Source organism: Lipotes vexillifer, unplaced genomic scaffold (assembly GCF_000442215.2).
Source record: "Lipotes vexillifer unplaced genomic scaffold, Lipotes_vexillifer_v1.1 scaffold39, whole genome shotgun sequence".
NCBI lineage: Eukaryota > Metazoa > Chordata > Mammalia > Artiodactyla > Lipotidae > Lipotes > Lipotes vexillifer.
In genome coordinates this window covers 394,546-415,224 of record NW_006787038.1, presented here as the reverse complement: position 1 = coordinate 415,224, position 20,679 = coordinate 394,546, and the positions used below count along the sequence as shown (strand labels likewise).

Genomic DNA, 20,679 nt, shown 5'->3' with positions numbered 1-20,679 from the left:
ATAGAGAGATAGAGATAGAAAATAGCATATATGTGGAATCTAGAAAAATGGTATAGATGATCTTATTTGCAAAGCAGAAATAGAGACATAGGCGTAGAGAACAAATGTATGGATACCAAGGGGAAAAGGGGTGGGGAGGGAGGAATTGGGAGACTGGGATTGACACATACACATTATTGATACTATGTAGAAAATAGACAGCTGATGGGAACATACTGCATAACATAGGGAGCTCTACCTAATGCACTGTGGTAACCTAAGGGAAGTCCAAAAGGGAGGAGATATCTGTATGTGTATGGCTGATTCATTTTGTTGTGCAGTGGAGGCGGACACAACATTGTAAAGCAACCATACTCCAATAAAAATTAATTTAAAAAAATTTTTAAAAAGTTTTTAAAGATGTATGTATATTCTATATTTCATACTTACTCTGGGTTATCTCTTTTTTTAGTCCTGTGGCTAGCTAACTTTGGCCTTATCTCCTAAGGTATTGGCTTAAGTAGATAGTTTTAGGGCAAACAAAAGGAAAACTTTCATCTGCTGTGACTTTTATCATTTTCTAAAAAGTGTTTAGGAATCTTAGTTTATATTATCAGAATGAAAGACACTAAAGTTTACAGATAGTTCAGAAGCATTACTACTTTAGAATTTGTGAGAGGAAGTCTGGACTTAATTTCAGCTGCAGGTGTCTTTGAGTGTTAATATCTCAATACCTGATTGAAATAATTGTAATGTGGCAAACTATACTGACATCCAGGAACTGGCACTCAAATGTATGAACAAATGGAATAATTCATATTATCTGTTTTCTTCGCCTATTTAGAGAAATCAGATGCTGTGAAATATGACAAATACAATGCTTCACTGATATATTAGTACAACACTATAAAAATTAATATAAAGACATACCTCAAAAAGCAGAGATACTTTCATAGTAGTCTAATAGGGCCAATAAAGTATTTCCCTGTATATGATAAGGAAACTAAATGGGGAACAGTCCCATTCTAAAATGACCTTTTATTTTTCCCACTGTTAGTCTGCCAACCTTGAAGTGGTTCTGTCTGTTGCCTCCGATGCTGAACACTAGGCTGCATTTGCACAATGAGCATATTGATATAACTGCAAATTGAAATTTCTTACGCAGGATTTTCAGTGCCTTTTGGCAGTCTTCTGTGTCACTGATTAGCTGTCTCCTATTTCCTACAGCAGATATTTAGCAAATTTATTCCTTCAACAAATATTTCTTAAATTCCTACACTGTACCAGGCATTGTTCTAAGCTCTGAAGTTATAGCAGTGAACAATAAGGATGGAAAAAACCCTGCCATCATGGAGCTTACGTTCCAGCAAAATACTAAATGCTACATAAGCGTTGGTTAAATATGGGCAGTTCCTGTTGTTGATGGGGTGACTGTTGTCCCAGTTTGCCTGAACAGCCCCAGCTTAACACCTGTTTTGGGGTTTTAATAGTGTCCCCTTTCACTTTCAAAGTGGTCCCAGTTTGGACAGTAAATTATATGGCCACTGTAGTTCTAAACCTTTTACATCTATTTATTTATTGAATCCTCATAATAATCCCATGAGGTATGTGACATTATTAATATCATTATCCAGATGTGGAAACTGAAGCATAGAGAGGTTAAGTAATTTGCCCTTGGTCATACTAGTAAGTGGCAGAACCAGAATTCAAACCCAGACAACAGCCTGGCTCCAGAGTTTGTGCTGAGTCATTATACCGTACCGCCCCAAATACTGCTGTGGTAAATCTGCTTTCTTATTCTGCCTGTCTACCTTCTTCTCCCTAGCAGAGTAAATCAGGTAATCTCATCTCCTTGACAGATGAATTTGTGGCTCTTTGGAGTGAACTTCCTCAACTTGTCACTCACTCCTTTACAAATCTGTCTTCATTTTTACTTGGCTTCACTCCATCCCTCTACTTCAAGGACGGGACATCCCTCTTCCCATCTAAAACTTGTATTCTAGCCTCATCCCATTTTGCCTCCTAGAGGACTTTGTTCTCTACATTACTCTTTTCGGGCCTTCAGTCTCCATCTTTCCACTGGCTTTTCCTGTTGTTGTTGAAAGTGTGTGTTACTCCTTCAAGAAGCTTTATTGTTGGGAGAATTGTTTTTAAGTTTATTAATATAATGATGATAAATGAATACCAATTATTTATTACCCTCTTTAAATTCCAGGTACTGTATATATCTCTGATCCTTTTACCAACCCTATGGATACTTTACAGATGAAGAAATGGAAGCTCAGAGGACTCTATAACTTGCTTAGCTTATGGATAGTGGCATTGAATTCAGACTTCTATTTGTCTTACTCCAAAATCCATTCTATTTCTAGTATATCATGTTAGTTTACCACACAATTCTTAAAGGACGTCCCTTGATCCTCTCCTTGTCCTCCATCGCCTTATAGCTCTTTTTGTGTGTGTAGACTCCTCTTGCCTTTCATTTACTTCTCAACCCATTCTAGTCTGACTTCCACCTTTTTATTAGTCAGATCCTCCAAAGAAACAAAACCACCATCTGTCTGTCTGTCTGTCTGTCTGTCTCTCTCTCTCTCTCTGTCTCTCTCTGTGTGTGTGTGTGTGTGTGTGTACACAGAGGCCAGCAGGCTGGAAATTCAGGCAGAATTTCTGTTACAGACTTGAAGCAGAATTTCTTCTCAGGGAAACCTCAGTTTTTAACCCTTAAGGCCTTCAACTGATTGGATGAGGCCCAGCCATATTATCAAGGGTAATCTCCTTCACCTAAAGTTAATTGACTGTAAATGTTAATCATATCTGTAAAATACCTTTATAACAACATGTAGACCAGTGTTTGATCAAACAACTGGGCAAACCATAGACTAGCCAATATGACACATAAAAATAACCACCACAACCTCTATCACGGTGGTGTCTTACTCATTGCTAAATCCAGTGGACATTTTTCACATCTTTCCTTAACTTGGTCACTTTGCAACATTTGACATTTTGGACCACCTGTTACTTCTCGAAACCCCTCTCCCTTAGTTTCAATGACCCTAATCTCTTTTCATTCTCCTGTCCCCCTGGCTATTCCTTTTCTGATATTTCATTACTCGTCTCCCAATTCCTTAATTATTAATATTCTCTCCTGTCTTTGGCCCTCTTATTACTCCCGCAATTGATGTCTCCCCAAACTAAAATTCCATCTTAGAATTCTCTGCTGAGCTTTAGACCTGTATATCCAATTGCTTGGATGTTGCACAGACATCTCAAACTTTGCTTGTCTAAAACTGAAATCCTATTCTCCCACTCTCCAACTTGCTTCTGCATCTCTTCTTTCTCTGTCTTAGTTTGTAGTACCGTCTGCACCCAGTTAGTTTACCAAGCCAGGAACCAGAGAGGAGTCTTCAGCATCTCTCTTACATTTACCGTTTAAGACTTTCCCATCTCCATTCCTATCTCAACCAAGAGAGCTCAACCCTCATTTTCTCTCACCTAGAATCTTGTTGTGGTATTTCTACCTCCCATCAGTCTCTTTCCAACCCCTCTACACTGCTGCCAAAGTGATATTTTAAAAATGCAAATCTGTTTATTCATGTTTAAAATTCTTTTAGTAGCTCCTAATTGCCCACAGAATTAAGATAGAATTCTTTAGCAGGCATTCAGTCCTCCATGGCTAGGCCTTTCCTGCTCTTTATATTCCACTGTGCCTCGCTCACCCATCCTACTTCAAGCCACACTGAAATATTTATAGAGCCCAGGTTTGCTGTATTGTTGGCTTCCACGTCCTATTCTGCTGTTTCTTCTGCCTGGAATGTCCACTCCCTCTATTACTTCCCTACCTTCCTACCCCAACCTGGGGCATCTAGAAAAATTATTTTAGTACCCAGTTCAGTCTTTAGTTTGGAATAACCTTCCCCCAATTCCACAAATAGATTTGACCATACCTCCTTTCTGACATTGTTACAAACTTTTCAACTCTACTATAGCACTTACTACTGTATTATTTATTTTTTATTTATCTGTCACCTTTCAATGGACTGTGAACTCTTCGAGTATTTCTACTGCCTAGCATATAATAGGCTCTCACCAGATTTGTCGTGGTGGTGGAAATGGAGCCCAGAGTGGATTATACAGTTCACTTAAATAAGGCCATGCGTTATTGAGGAGTGCTGGGCTTGGACATGTATAGTGAAGAATGGTAGACATTTCTTTATCTTCCTTTTTCCTTCTAGAGGCTGCTGTTCCAACCTTTAGTACCAGATTCCTTTTGATCTATACTTTTTATGATGTTCTGATACCTATTCTCAGCCTTCACTTTGCTTTTGCTTTTATTTTGCTTGTATCTTTGGAGCAGTTAAAAAGAAAGGAAGCTATTTAAATTACTATTACAAACTCCCACTGTCCCATTTTCATTCCATCACAGGAGAAATCATACATCAGCTTGTTCTCATGTGATTCTTGTGTGCCAAAAGTCTTTTCTCAGCCAGTAAAAAGAATTCATGTTATAATGACAATATTTTTCCAGCAGTTTTTTAATTCTCCTATGTCCCCAAAATGTCTCCATGCATTTAATGTCAAATTACAAACTAAACCAGTTCTGTGTTAATCCTGAGAGAAATAATGGTTTTTAAAGATTGTTAAAGGAATAATGAAGACTTCTTGGGTTTTTAATATGAAAATTTCAGGTGACCAAGGGTCCTGCCATACACATTGGGGCCAAAGGATAGTAGAATGGCCAGCATCTCATTTTAGACTTCCGTATTACTTTCTACTCTAAATGCACTTGTAGAAGCTGCTTGTGGTGTAACTCCTTATGTATTTAATATTTATCTAACTCTTGGTTTTTGTGGTTGAGTTTTGAAATGAGTGAAGAATCTACTTATTCTTTGCCCTTTACAGAATGTGATATCTTGGTTTTTATTCCATCTGTCCCCCTTACCCTTTACTTAATTTTATCTTATTATTTTGCATTGTGTTTCTAAAATAATGGCTTTGGCTTATTTTTTCTTGAATGTTTCTGCAGTTTGGTTTGAGTATCTAGCTTTGGCACCCCTCCTGAACTTGACTCCATCTGTACTTGTGACTTTTGGAAGGCAGAAGTCAGTGTTTTCTAGGGAGATGACTATTTTTTAATATTATATATGTGTGTGTCTCCCCCACCCCCTTCCTTTTTGGTTTCTCTTAAAAGACTGGAAAGAAAGCAGTTAAGGCAGTCCTGTGGGTATCGGCAGATGGACTCAGAGTTGTGGATGAAAAAACTAAGGTAAAACTTTCATAAGCTTAAATGTTACTGCTCATATGTTTTTTATCCCTATGATCAAATATAATGCCATTAAACTGTTGTAGTCACTCTGTATCCTTCCACTTTGTCCAAAGAACGATCTTTGGAGAGACTAGTTAATGTTCAGAAAAAACAATTTAGTTACTCATTTACCTTACGAAAAATAGAAGAGAATTCTCTCAACATTTTGGTCTACATGACACAGCATGTTTAGCCTACGGTGTATTAGCATTTAATGTTAAGATCTGAGTTCTGTTTTTGTTCTGACACGTTAAAAAATGTTTACCCCCACAAATACGATGTGTAAAATGATGGACCTTTTATTGATATCACAGTTAAAAATTTAAAAAAAAATGTTGATAGACCATATCTAAAATTTCTTCTTGTTCCTTAATAAAACACTATTTTTAGGGCTTCCCTGGTGGCGCAGTGGTTGAGAGTCCGCCTGCCGATGCAGGGGACACAGGTTCGTGCCCCGGTCCGGGAAGATCCCACATGCCGCGGAGCGGCTGGGCCCGTGAGCCATGGCCGCTGAGCCTGCGCATCCAGAGCTTGTGCTCCGCAATGGGAGAGGCCACGACAGTGAGAGGCCTGCATACCGCAAAAAAAAAAAAAAGAAAAAGAAAAGAAAAGGAAACACTATTTTTAGAAAGTGATATTTGAACTGATTAACCTACTATTTAACTGAAGACTCAATTTAAGTGAAATCTTAAGGACTAGTAAATTGCTCATTTGGTTAACATTTATTTAGAATACACACAGTATCTCAAATAATATGTAGCACTTTGCATTTGAAAGAAAGTGATTCTACATGCCTAAATAAGAATAGACATAGACTCTGCCTTTAGCATAAGGTGTTATTTATATAAGTACATTTAATCATTAATTCAAACTTTCTAAGAGACCTAAATCTGGAGAAATTTTAACAAGAAGGCAATTTTCAAAAAAAAAAAAGAAAAGAGAAAAAAAACCCTCAGGTGTCACTGGAAGGAGGAGAAAGTCTGGCAGGTAAAGAACAGTTTTCATGGGTAGCTTGCCTGATATATTGTAAGTGATTTAATTTAGCTACATTTTAGTTCTTTTCACTAAGGCTTTTCTTCTTTTTTTAAGTTCAAGAGAAGTGGTAGTCTCAAGTGTACATTACAATTGGAAATAACTATCATTTTAATTAGCATATTTTGTGTAGTTTTCATTAGTGCTTTGGGTGAAATTTGTTGTTTGTGGAGGCTTTATTTTTAATTGCTTTACACGATAGTTAGAAAGTGATGTTGCCCCCTAGTGGTTACTTATAACACTGGAATTAATTAATTTACTTCTTCCCACATTGAGTGATAATAGTAATTGATGACTTGTCATCCTGGGACCCATTATGAGCAGAAAAGAAATTTTGCAATATGTATAAAAAATGAAGGGCTCATATTTAGAATATATAAATAACTCCTACATATCAAAAGAAAAATGACAGATAATCCAAAAGACTTGAATCACTTTGCTGAAGAGGAAATTCATAGTAATCAAGGTTATGCAAAATAAAATTATAATGAGCCACCAGCATTGCAGAACTTTAAAGAATTGACTGGCAAGTTTGTGGAGCAATAGGAATTCTCATAGTTATGCTGTATAAAAGCCATTTTGTTTGCATGTTTTAGCACTTACAGCCCCCATCTCAGCATCTAGGGATTTTAGGCCACTGGAATATCACACAGAAGAGCCAAAGAGTGTCAAGATTTTAAAAAACATTTTGTGCAATGTTTATACTATGTGTATATGATGTCATTCAGCAAGTATATAAACATAGAGAGTCATACTCAAAATTAAATAATCAGTAAGTTAATAAATACATAGAGCTGTTCTGGAAATGATGTTATTTGAATGTAAGTTATATGGAAATTGGATTAAATTGATTTACATATATTGTAAAATTGAACATGGAATTTGCCATCATAAAACTAGAATCAGCAGGCATATATTATATATATGAAGATGAAGTGAGAGAGGCATCTGGGGAAAGTGCCTCTTGGGATTTCTCCTAGGTCAAATTCTTAGTATTCAGACTTCTGGCTCAGATCCAGCTATTCTATAGCCTTGATGCATTAGATGTAGAGATTCTGTGTTGTGAAATGAACATCCTGTGTTTCTTCTGAGAAACTTGATTAACCTCATAAGTCCTCTATTCCTTTGTGTTTTCCTTTTTTCCAGGACCTCATAGTTGACCAGACAATAGAAAAAGTTTCTTTCTGTGCCCCAGATAGGAACTTTGATAGGGCCTTCTCTTACATATGTCGTGATGGCACAACTCGGCGCTGGATCTGTCACTGCTTCATGGCTGTCAAGGACACGGTGAGTCCAGTAGCATGGATTTCATCATGACTAGCCTCAGTCACCAAGCTCCTTCTGGGTTGGCTCAGCCAAACAGTTTCCACTGCCTTTTTTTTTTTTTTAACATCTTTATTGGAGTATAATTGCTTTATAGTGGTGTGTTAGTTTCTGCTTTATAGCAAAGTGAATCAGTTATACATATACATATGTTCCCATCTCTCTTCCCTCTTGCATCTCCCTCCCTCCCACCCTCCCTATCCCACCCCTCTAGGTGGTCAAAAAGCACCAAACTGATCTCCCTGTGCTATGCGGCTGCTTCCCACTAGCTATCTATTTAACATTTGTTAGGGAATATATGTCCATGACACTCTCTTCATTTTGTCACAGCTTACCCTTCCCCCTCTGCATATCCTCAAGTCCATTCTCTAGTAGGTCTGTGTCTTTATTCCCGTCTTGCCCCTAGGTTCTTCATGACCTTTTTTGTTTTTTCCTTAGATTCCATATATATATGTGTTAGCATATGGACTGGGCATATACCCTGAGAAAACCATAATTCAAAAAGAGTCATGTACCAAAATGTTCATTGCAGCTCTATTTACAATAGCCAGGTCATGGAAGCAACCTAAGTGTCCATCAACAGATGAATGGATAAAGAAGATGTGCCACATATATACAATGGAATGTTACTCAGCCATAAAAAGAAACGAAATTGAGTTATTTGTAGTGAGATGGATGGACGTAGAGTCTGTCATACAGAGTGAAGTAAGTCAGAAAGAGAAAAACAAATACCGTATCCACTACATTCTTAACAAGTTCATGCTGTTACAGCACTTGGAAGTGCCTAAACTACCCTGCTTTCACTCCTTTTATTCAAGTAATTCACACTCTTGGTATAACCCTACCACTCAGAGAGCAAGATGATTGGCTGAGATCCAAGGTCATTAAAGGAAAGTAAAAGTTCTCTGGTGATGGTGGCTGCTAAACTTTATTTGAAACTTTTCATTATTAGAACTATTTTCAAGATCCTTACATGCATTTGTTTGCTAATTCATCTGGGTAGAAGATATTGGCATTTGAAAGGCGCTTATAAATTCATTTACAAAGGGACTCTACCACAAGAACGGAGTGGGAGTATATTTTCAATTAAAAAAATAGAAATACTAAATTATGGTACAGTGAACTATGCTAGAAATTGCTACATAGTAGAAATTTTGGTTTTGTTTAAAAGTAGAGAATAGGGACTTCCCTGGTGATGCAGTGGTTAAGAATCCGCCTGCCAGTGCAGGGGACACGGGTTCAAGCCCTGGTCCAGGGAGGTCCCACATGCCACGGAGCAGCTAAGCCCGTGTGCCACAACTACTGAGCCTGCGCTATAGAGCCTGTGAGCCACAACTACTAAGCCCACGCGCCTAGAGCCTGTGCTCTGCAACAAGAGAAGCCGCCACAATGAGAAGCCTGTGCACCTCCACAAAGAGTGGCCCCTGCTTGCCACAACTAGAAAAAGCCCGTGTGCAGCAACGAAGACCTAATGCAGCCAAAAATAAATAAAATAAAATTAACTAATTTAAAAAAAGTAGGGAATAATCGAATCTATCATTCTTCATCTAAATTACCCAAAATTCTGATATGAAAGACAAGTCTCTTAGATGATGATGCTCTTCATTATAATATAGCGTTGAGTGTGTAATATTTGAGTTTTTAAACATCGAGACAGAATAAGGCAGTTGTAGCAATTCATGACTACAACTCGATGAACTCTTGTTTAAGGTTTAACCTGGAAGGGAAGTGGTGGTCATATTGTAATATTGACCAAAAACTTTTTAAAAAGCAGTTGTATAAACAAATATTAGGAGCTCAAGCTCAGAATCAGATATGGGTTCAGTTCCTCTTTCTGGTTCTTACTAGCTGTGGGATTTGGGGCAGGTTATTTAACATTTTCTAAGTCTTAATATCCACTTCTATAAGATGGAGATAACAGTTGTGGGGACTAAATTTGGTAACAAGTATAAACACTCATAGCATAGGGTCTGGCCCATGGTAACTGCTCCACTTCAAGAACTTCTGCCATAAGGCCTCACAGAAATAATAAGTTTCCTTGGCCTATAGTTCTGTCCTTGTAATAGAGCTGTGTTCAAACGCACACGGGTTCTAAAATTCTTTCGGTCCTCTCTCCTATTTCACCCTTCAATGCCTACCCTTGTATCATCCTACTAAGAAGTTAGATAGAAACTCACGCAGATTCATAAAGAGTGAGTCTGTCAGTCTTTAAATAAGCAGTCATGTGAGATCTTACAGTTTACAGTCATGTGAAATCTTAGGGACAAAAGCATTTCAGACATTTACCTCTCCTTATGATATCTGATATTGGCATATAAAATGCAGTGAAATCACTTACTCAGAGCGATATGTAGGAGCAGCTGCTTACATGGTATGATTTTGGAAACTCCACAAAGGTTTCCCTGTTCTCAGATTTTCTTCTCGCTGTTAAAGATGCCAACAGTTATTATATCATCCCTAACTTTTTTATTCCACAATTAGGGATATAGTTTAAAATACAGATAACCCTGGTAAAAAGTAACCCACCAAATTTATTAAATTTACTCTAGGTAATCCAGTGTATCTTTAAAACAATATTTAGTTTACATAAGCCTTCCTCCCCTCCCACACACAAAAAATTCAGGTTTATCTGTTTAATTCCTTTATAAGTAGAAAATGTGGGTGAAAACATGCTTCTACTTTTGCCTGTGTGTGGTTGGGAGGTAGAGTTGGGGTTTGAGAGAGCTAGAAGAAGATAGGAAAGTTATGGGAGAGAGCCTACAAGCACTGAGGGCCCAGATGGGGCCGGGGAGGAGCATTCAGAAAGACAGAAAGCTAAGCTTTCCTTTGCCTGATTGCTTCTCATCGCTGCAGTTGTATTTATTTACATGAAGTTTTAAGTTTGCGCCTTTTGTTCCTAGACATGTTGATAGTATATTTAAGCTCTGAAATTTGCCCTGCCTTTCCAGTGGTTTCTTAGAAATGCTTGGTAAATATTCCCACTATTCCCCTAAATGGCAAATAGAGGTTTGTGTGTCAAGACTTAGGGCTTGGAACCTTGAGCAGTGTCTTCTAAGCTGGTGACCAGAGTTAATGTGAGTGACAGAGGGACCTGACTAATAAGGAAGTATTGGTGGCTGCTCAGAAAGCACCGCTTACCAATGGTCGCTTTACCCAATGCCTACTACAGTAAAGGATCATAAGCATTACCTAAGGTAATAATTCATTTAGATTAATTTGGTGTATTAATATACTAAAATCTAATTTTAAGCTGGAGTTCCTAACATTTTGCCTGTGTGGAAACAGACTTATTTTTGTGGTCCAAGCTAATTTGTAATTTTTGACACCATAACTCAAAAAGTTTTTTAAACCTTCTGTTACATACAGGGTGAAAGGCTGAGCCACGCAGTGGGCTGTGCTTTTGCAGCCTGTTTAGAACGTAAGCAGAAGCGGGAGAAGGAATGTGGAGTGACTGCTACTTTCGATGCCAGTCGGACCACTTTCACAAGAGAAGGATCATTCCGTGTCACGACAGCCACTGAGCAAGCAGAAAGAGAGGAGATTATGAAACAAATCCAAGATGCTAAGAAAGGTACAATCTGTTCTACTACAATGTGTGTTTATTTAAACAGTTTTTCCCAACAGGTTAATATTTGGAAGCTTTTTCAGTCAAAGAGAACTCTTAGCAATATATGAAGACCTTAAGAACAAAGCTAAAAATCTAAAGAGTCCTTTCCTTTAGAGTGGCTTGTTTAGTGGCTTCAAAGTGTTTACTCTTCCCATTATGTTAAACTACCGGGGAAGCTGAGAGTGCAGTTGAAGAAGCTGCAAAGACATTCAAAAACAAAATTGGGAAAACCTGCATATCCCCGAACAGATTTTTAAATTCTGATGCACCTGATCTCTGTGAGAAGCAAATGCTATCAAGGACCTACATTTTGAAGGAAGAAGTACAAGTCCCAGGTTTAGGCTGCAGAGGACCCACTGATGGTGATGCTGGGTATAAATGCAGGCAGAAATTTCTCGGTGATACTCTTCTTATTAGATTATTACTGTTGTTTTAGTGCTTTTGTGAAAAAAGTCCACAGATTTTGAGATGCTGGCCCGTCTTTTTTCCATAGCCCCATTAATTTTAGTGTGTGGTTTTGCAGAATGTGTTTTTTTTTCAGGTACCCATAGCAGCATAGCAGAAATGCCTGTACAAGCATTCAAGTCACTCAGGAGGCTGTTGAGTCAAGTGTATTTTAGAACTGAGTGATAGGGCTTAGGGAGAATGCTTTGCATTCTTGTGTATAACTAGGGCTGAAACCAACAAGGAATATTTTGGAATTAAACAGTTCGGTTTAAATATAAATATAATTTTGCTAATTATTTTACTATATTCTTTCAATTCTAAACCAGCCATTTTAGGTAACTTCATTAATACTGACCCAAACAGCTCTAATTTTTAAGCCAAAAAAAGGATACATATTTTTATTTGAAATTAAATTATTGATTGTGATTTTTTTTTTCATTTCTTATAAACATTTGTGCCAGGATACCAAAGAATAAAAAAACACCATGCTATTTTAATTAGAAAACGTAGTATGTATACCTGTTATTTAGTATGCTTCAGTGATTTTCAGACTGGATGCCTATTCTTTAATACCACCAAAGAATACTTTTTGATACACACAGCAACTGCCAAAATGGTTGAGTCCTAGCGTCTACAGAGGATTGTGAGGGGAGGGGAGTAGAGATTTACCACAATCAGAATGGGACACAGTGGGTACCCACATGGAAACAGTCTTGTATTTATGTTTACTCCAATTTAAAATTTTACTTCTGTATGCTTTTATTCAAATGAGCCACAAATGCCTAATGTCCATGACATTCTTTATGACATTCTTTAACATCTAATCAAACTTATGCTTATTTAGACCTTTCTGACTCTGCCACTCCTAAATCCTCTCCCCCAAACAAAAAAGCAAACAAATATTGAAAACTGTGAACCATCATTCTTTAAAGGACCTTTTGCTAGGAGTTCATAGGTAGTTTTGTTTTGTTTTGTTTTGTTTAATCTTGTTCAGAGTCTTAATCACTGCATGGGAATAAAAGATCTAATATTTTTGTCTTAGTAGATGTACCATGTGACATGTAGTAGATTACTAAACGTTTTATTTGTCTGAAAAATAGGAGATCTGAGCCCCGCTTCTAACCTGTCTTTTAAGAGACATGGTGAAGGAGATGGGTAAAAAGATCTAGAAGAGCTTTTGAGTTCCTCAGCAATATAAGCTCAAATTATTTGAAGACATTGCTAAGGTCCTCTTTCTCTTGACTTTCTTGAGCTGAAACAGATAAGACAGTGGTTGGTTCATCAGTGGCCCCTGGCAATACTGCCCCATCCCCATCCTCTCCCACCTCTCCCACTTCGGATGCTACTGCCTCTCTGGAGATGAACAATCCTCACGCCATCCCACGCCGGCACGCACCAATTGAACAACTTGCTCGCCAAGGCTCTTTCCGAGGATTTCCTGCTCTTAGCCAGAAGATGTCACCCTTTAAACGCCAGCTATCCCTGCGCATCAACGAGTTGCCTTCCACTATGCAGAGGAAGACTGATTTCCCCATAAAAAATGCAGGTAATGCAGCATCCACCTAACTCACTGGGTGCTCTGGCACTGAAGCGTTACCATCACTTCCAGTGGAGTCACTGATCCCATCAAACTAGCCACCCCTCTTTCTGAGGCTGGTTGGTGGTTACATATCTTGTATCATTTCCCATTGGAAGAAAATGGAGATTCATGGAGAGGGACATGAGTCGTTCATTTCTCCTCAACAAATAGGTAACAGAGCCATGATGGGAATTCCCAGCCTGAGCTACAAGGTTTGTGATTTGTCCTGATGAAAGTGTACCTGCTTCCAAACATCAAGGGTCTCAAGTTTCCATTCTTATTCTGCCATTTGGGACCCAGCAGGGAATTAATTTAAAAGGCTTTGGAAACACATCCAGTTAAATAGCATTACTGTCAGATGTACCAGAAGAAATGGATAAGTTCTCAATGTCCTTGTGGCTGGTTGGCTCCATAGGGAGGAAACTCTAAACGGGTCTCCTGTATAAATCTAAGATCTGTTGTTCATCAGAGACAGTGGGATTGCTCACACATATTCATTACCTTTCAGAACTGCCACACAGGTCTTTGTGTGGCCTGTGTACAGCTGAGCCAGCCCTGGTAGCTCTATCCTCATCATAAGATCCGGAGCTAAAGTGTCAGATCTGGTCAGTGCTTTTATTGGGCCCTATTTTACTTCACTCTGAGACATGTTGAGCTGGTGCTCTAACAGAATCTGAGGAAGCTCTGTCTCAATAGGGCACTCCCACTGCTAGTGGTACAAAAGTACAGAGTTAAGTTCTTTGATGGATAAAACTCAGCCTAAAGAACAGTTAAACTAGATGATTACTGAGGGTCTTTTCACCTCTCAACTCCTGTAAAAACTGAAACTCCAGATGGTTCAAGTATCTCATTTTCAGTCTCCCTCTGGAGCAGATGGGAAACAAAAACGATTATTCTCTTTTCACAGTTTAGCAAACAGAGGTTCAGCACATACAGTTAGCTTCCTCTGTGACACTGAAGTATCCCAGCGTCAATTTTTTTGTTTTGTTTTGTTTTGTTTGTTTGTTTATTTTTGGCTGTGTTGGGTCTTCATTGCTGCATGCGGGCTTTCTCTAGTTGCGGCGAGCGGGGGCTACTCTTTGTTGAAGTGCGCAGGCCTGTCATTGCGGTGGCTTCTCTTGTGGCGGAGCACAGGCTCTAGGTGCATGGGCTTCAGTAGTTGTGGTACACGGGTTCAGTAGATGTGGCTCAGGGGCTCTAGAGCGCAGGTTCAGTAGTTGTGGCGCACAGGCTTAGTTGCTCCATGGCATGTGGGATCTTCCCGGACCAGGGCTCGAATCCGTGTCCCCTGCGTTGGCAGGCGGATTCTTAACCACTGCGCCACCAGGGAAGCCCCCCAGAGTCAATATTAAGAGCAAAGCCTCTGGAGTCCTGGACCTCAATTCACTTTTTCATGTTATCACAGCTCAGTTACTTGGTACTTTGGAGAAGAATGAGAGTGATCACATTGTCGTAGTTTATTACAGAGAAAAGGACTGAGCACCCACTGGTGCCCCTGACCTTCACCCATTTTTTGACAAGAGTCACTGGAGGGTTGCAGAACTTAACTCAGACCACAGCCTTGGGACCTGGTCGGAAGACAAACAGGTTGATCTTACTGACTGGACATCTTGGCACAAAAAGAGAACAGCAAGTTCTCAACAGTGTCACACAGGAGAGGAAATAAGGAAATCTGGGGATTTGCAAGGGAGGAAGATAGACCTTAGTATAGGAATTGTTATCATTTTATACCTTCTCATGTGAAAAGCCAGTGAATAGTGGTCAGGAAATTTTTTGAAGCTGCTTTTATATCCCCACCTGACAGTTGAGTCTTTTCCTTCCACAAATAAAAGATTCAGTGTAAAATGCCACCTTGTGTGATACTGTTCTGTTTCAGGATCGTTCCGTTTTTCTGTCTGGAGCCATCTTCTGTTTGTCTTGCAGTGCCAGAGGTAGAAGGGGAAGCAGAGAGTATCAGCTCCCTGTGCTCACAGATCACCAATGCCTTCAGCACACCCTCCGAGGATCCCTTTTCATCTGCCCCAATGACCAAACCAGTGACAGTGGTGGCACCACAGTCTCCTGCCTTTCAAGGTTGGTGCCTACTTAGCCTGCTCACCTGTTCTCTTTGAAACTAGTACTTTTATGACACTGCTCACTAACTGTAAGTTGGCATTCTGAGCTTCCCTAGACCTGGTCATACCCACTAATTTCCCTGTTTGATATTATCTCAGAATTGTTAAATTTCCCTATTTGACAGTGCCTTTGTGCTTTGTTCCCCTTCCTGTTTCCTGAGATGTCTGCATTTGTCATTTCGCACGTACCTACCCATCTTTCATCCCATTCTATCAGGAGCATCTATAGTCCCAACCCACTGCTTTATTTGCTGCTTAACTGTTAAGAGTCAGAGTATCCAGCCATTTCTCCAGAAACAGCAGTCATCAGAGTTGGTTCTAGCCTTATGCTTTCTTTAGCACAGTGGTTCTCAACCTGGGGTGATTTTGACCCCTCAGGGAAAATTCGGTATCCATTATCTGGAGACATTTTTTGGGTTTCGCAATGTGGTAGCAGGTGCTTACTGTTGACATCCTGGTAGAGGCCAGGGATGGCAGTAAACATCCTTCAGTGTACACAATAGCCACCCTCACAACTAAGAACAATCTGGCCCAGATTATCAGTGGTGCCAATACTGGACTCATCTAGTCTCTACCCTGTCACAAGAGGCCCATAAAGAAAAAGGTACTTCAGTTCATTTCATTTTCCATAACAAGTATCCTAAAATTAGCCTTTGTGGTATTGAAGAATTAGTAAAAGTTGTTGTTTTCAGAGATACTGAATTAATAGTTGGTATTGACTCAGAGGTCAGCAAAGAGTCTATATAACTTAAATTACAGACTTTTAGAATTTGAGCTCCTGTAATTGATCTTTCTTCATTTCTTTTGGGAGAGAGCTCAGAAAAAGTTTTTCTGTGGAGACGTTTTTTGCCTGCTCTTATTGAAAAGCTACAACATGCTTTTCCTCTAGGAGGGAGTCTCTTTAAAAAAAAAAAAAAACCTTAATAGTCATGTGCACCAAGTGGCTTTTCATTTCATCTAACAAATATTTATACTACTACTAATAATAGGCATAATTTATTGGGCACTTAGCACAGTGTCTGCCACATACATCATGGTAAGGACATGCATTTTTTCATCTCATTTAATCCTCACAACAACCCTTTGAGGTAGGCATCACAGATAAGGAAAATGAGGCTCAGAGAGGTTAAGTAAGTTGCCCAAATCACACAGCCAGGATTTAAACCCAGGTCTTTCTGAATATACTTCCTGTTATATTCTACTTACTCTGTGCCTATTTACAGGGCAGTGGGTGTACAAAACTGAATAGAATATAGTCCTTTCCCTGCCTTTAAGGGACTCAGTGTGTGGATAAGCTAGTCTTTTAGGCAAGCCCTGGGTAAATCATACCAATGCCATAAGCATAGTCGCTGAGTCTTAAAGAGGGACTGATTGGTGTAGGGCAGGAGAAGGTGCCTGCTTGTCTGTTCCATATGAAATATAGAGAGCTAGGCTAAGGAATAGAAAGTGATGGAATAGATGTCTGGAGTAAAGGAGCACGGGTTAGGAGATTTTAATAAAGGGAGACAGGAAAGAACAGTAGGTGCCTTGAGATATTACAAATATTACTGAGGGGAAAAAAAACCTTTAAAAAAGATGAAATTAATTCTGTAGCAAATTAAAAAATTATTAAGCATATGAAAACATATACCAAGTTTGATTTTTCTCATCTGTAATATGGGGGTTTTGAGAGAATTAATTGAGATGATGCACACTAAAGTACTATTAGCATAGTGCCTAGCACATAATAAGGAATTATTGTATTTAACCACTGTTGTTATTGTTGGCATAATTTGATCTTTTGGAATAGTGGTAGGAGAAGAAAATACTTTATCTATATCATTATGCCAAAGGGTAAGCTGTATCTTAGAATAGTTAGACTTTTACCTGCTTGTAATACAAAGCAGCTCTGTTCAACTTAATTTGAAATTGTTTTTCTAGTCTTCATTTCCTCTCTCTCCATACACATATTTTCCTAAAAGAGTCATACAACTTTATCAGTACACCCATTTTAATTACATCCTCTAATTCCCTCTTTGCCAAAAGGTTTGTGTATCCATTGCAAATGGCATGGTTATCCCAACACCAACTTTTCTGTTTTATGTGTTCCACCAGTATTGCACATTGGCCTGACTGACCCAGCTCCAAGGGGCCACCTGTACACCTTGCATGAATTTAACTACATTGGTGTTGTCTGCTCCCATTGTAGCTAATGGCACTGACTCAGCCTTCCATGTGCTTGCTGATAAGCCAGCCCATACTGCTCTAGCACCCGTAGCAATGCCTGTGCGTGAAACCAACCCTTGGGCCTATGCCCCTGATGCTGCTAACAAGGGAATTGCAGCCACACATTCGGGTAAGGTGACCACAGATGGTGGTGAGGATTCTGGGATCAGATAAGTGACCCTTGTTCAAAAATCAGCCATTTAGCTGAGTGGGAACCAGGGAGGAATCCTTTTAGGAAAAGTATGATCCCTCTTGGAAATAAACTTCTACTAAGAAAGGATGGTGTCACAGACATAGAGAACAAACATGGATACCAAGGGGGCAGGGGGATAAATGGGGAGATAGGGATTGACACATATTTACTACTATGTATAAAATCGGTAACTAATGAGAACCTACCATATAATAAGCACAGGGAACTCTACTCAGTGCTCTGTGGTGACCTAAATGGGAAGGAAATCCAAAAAAGAGGGGATATATGTATACGTATGGCTGATTCACTTTGCTATACAGCAGAAAATGACACAGCACTGTAAAGCAACAGTACTCCAGTTAAAAAAAGAAAAAAGAAGAAAAGTAAGGATGGTTCCTTCAGAGAGGAACTAAAGAGGTTAGGTTGATAGTTCTTAGGACTATAGAACCACCCATAGAGCTCCATAATATCCAGATTCCTGGGCCCTACCTCAAGAGAGCCTATCCCTGGATGTAGATCCGTGGCCATGCCTGTAGGAAGAGACGACTCTGCCTCTTAAAATGGCAGGCCTACAAAAAAGGCTGCAAAAAGCACCTTATATTTGCTTTTCTATACTTTCTAGTTTTTCTATAATGAACATTTAAAAAAATTTTAATGACATTAAAGGCAGTTCACCAGGAAGACAACATATGTCTGGAAGCCGGGAAGGGGCCACAAAGTACGGCACCAAGTCGCTGGTTATTTTCTTTTCATTCTGTTAGAGCAGAAGGTAAATTACCTCGGGCCCTTTAGAGTATGTGCAGGCCACAGCAACGCTGGGGATGGGTTCTGATGCCAGCCAGCAGCCTTGGTTTGATGCAGTTGAGCCATATCTAGCAGCTCCTCAGTGTGGCTCAGGTAGCCACATGGTCTCATGGGTTCTCCCCGTCCTGCCACAAAACCTGGTAATAGAGGCTTTCCTCCCGCCTACCAAAACCACAGAATATCCCGCTGGGGGGCTTGTTCTACATTAGGCTCATTCAAATAGCCAAGGTTATCCAGTGAAGAAAGAAGCCCCTAATAATTCTGATTCTCTCCTCTCTTCCTCTTGTTGGTTCCAGGGACCGAGTGGGGTCAATCTTCTGGTGCTGTCTCTCCAGGTCTCTTCCAGGCTGGTCACAGACGCACTCCCTCTGAGGCTGACCGCTGGTTGGAAGAGGTGTCCAAGTGCGTCCGGGCTCAGCAGCCCCAGGCCTCAGCTGCCCCTCTGCAGCCAGTTCTCCAACCTCCTCCACCCAGTGCCATCTCCCAGCCAGCGCCACCTTTCCAAGGAAATGCATTCCTCACCTCTCAGCCTGTGCCAGTGGGTGTGGTCCCACCCCTGCAGCCAGCCTTTGTCCCTGCCCAGTCCTATCCTGTGGCTAACGGGATGACCTATCCAGCCCCTAATGTGCCTGTGGTGGGCATCACCCCCTCCCAGATGGTTGCCAACGTGTTTGGCACTGCAGGCCACCCTCAGGCTGCCCAACCCCATCAGTCTCCCAACCTGGTCAAGCAGCAGACATTCCCTCAGTACGAGACAAGCAGTGCTACTGCCAGTCCCTTCTTTAAGCCTCCTGCTCAGCACCTCAACGGTTCTGCAGCTTTCAATGGTGTAGACGATGGCAGGTTGGCCTCAGGAGACAAGCACACAGAGGTTCCTGCAGGCACCTGCCCAGTGGATCCTTTCGAAGCCCAGTGGGCCGCATTAGAAAGCAAGTCCAAGCAGCGTACTAACCCCTCCCCCACCAACCCTTTCTCCAGTGACTTACAGAAGACTTTTGAAATTGAACTTTAAGCAGTCCTTATGGTTTACGTATTTTGTCTGTACTTAGGCAAGGGCGGAGGGTGGAGGTCAAAGGAGCAAGGGGGACTTTGTGTTCCCAACCAGTACGCTTTTCACTAATCCCAAAGGTCCCCAGGAGCATGTCCAGGCATAGAGTGCTGAAGGGGTGATTGAAAAAAGTGGAGAAAACCATTCCTAGAAAAGAGCTGTCTTGCAGTTAGACTAAAGAATTTAAGGAAATGTTACCCTCTGCTCCCCTCTTCCTCCCTCAGCCCCTCACAAATCTCTGGCAACAGAGAGGCAGAAGTATCTGAACAGGAACCTGTATTCAAAGCACATTTACTGGAATATAAAACACGACGGGAAGCAAAACGATCTCCCTTTGTTTTTCAGGCCATTCACCTGCCTCCTCTCTCAGTACTGGCCTGTCTTAAAGATCAAAAACAGGGTGGCCTGTGCTTGGGCTGGGGACAAGAGGCAGGCTGTGCTGCCAGAATTCCCAGGAGGGCACATCAGGAGCCGCCCAGCAGAGCTATATTTTAGGGGTAAAGTTGAGCTTCCATTTTGAGTAAGAATAAATATTATAAATATATATCAAAAAGCCAAAATCTTTATTTTTATGCATTTAGAATATTTTAAATAGTTCTCACTATTAAAAAGTTGTATGAGTTGTAAGTAATCTTGCCAAAGGTAAAGGGTTAGCTGTAAGAAATTGTACATAAGATTGATTTATCAATATGCCTATTGAAGTAAAAAGAGGAAGGGTTGGAAGTTGCAGACGGGATCCCTAGCTTACTTGGTATCATTTACTGTAAGTAGCACATTGCAACAACAATCATGCTTATGACCAATATAGTCAACTAGGTTGTAGTTTTAAATAGAGTGAGCAGTATTGTCCTGGTTTTAAACCTATAAAGAAATTCTAATGTCATTATTTTAATGGAATCGATCTAAATAGAGAATATGTATTTTCTTCTATATATTGCTGCAGTTTCCTTATGTTAATCCTTTACTTTGTTTTAACACTAAGGTGACAATGACATAATCAAATCCATAGACAGGAACACAGGTGACTGTGTTGGTTTGTCGTG

General features: G+C 40.0%; 1 protein-coding gene across 6 annotated transcripts in view; it reads left to right on the top strand.

Moving 5' to 3' along the window:
- Positions 1-20,500, top strand: part of NUMB (NUMB endocytic adaptor protein) — a 134,412-nt gene extending 113,912 nt beyond the window's left edge. For 2 of the 6 annotated variants that reach the window (XM_007459705.1, XM_007459704.1), the window contains 7 exons: positions 5,171-5,245; positions 7,463-7,603; positions 11,006-11,210; positions 12,946-13,239; positions 15,196-15,345; positions 17,575-17,721; positions 18,885-19,600. In XM_007459705.1, the coding sequence (XP_007459767.1) occupies positions 5,171-5,245; positions 7,463-7,603; positions 11,006-11,210; positions 12,946-13,239; positions 15,196-15,345; positions 17,575-17,721; positions 18,885-19,600 (1,728 nt within the window). Of the gene's footprint in view, positions 1-5,170; positions 5,246-7,462; positions 7,604-11,005; positions 11,211-12,945; positions 13,240-15,195; positions 15,346-17,574; positions 17,722-18,884 lie in introns of all 6 variants that reach the window. The other 4 variants (XM_007459706.1, XM_007459708.1, XM_007459707.1 and 1 more) reach the window with 4 other exon arrangements.
- The last annotated feature ends 179 nt before the right edge of the window (positions 20,501-20,679 follow it).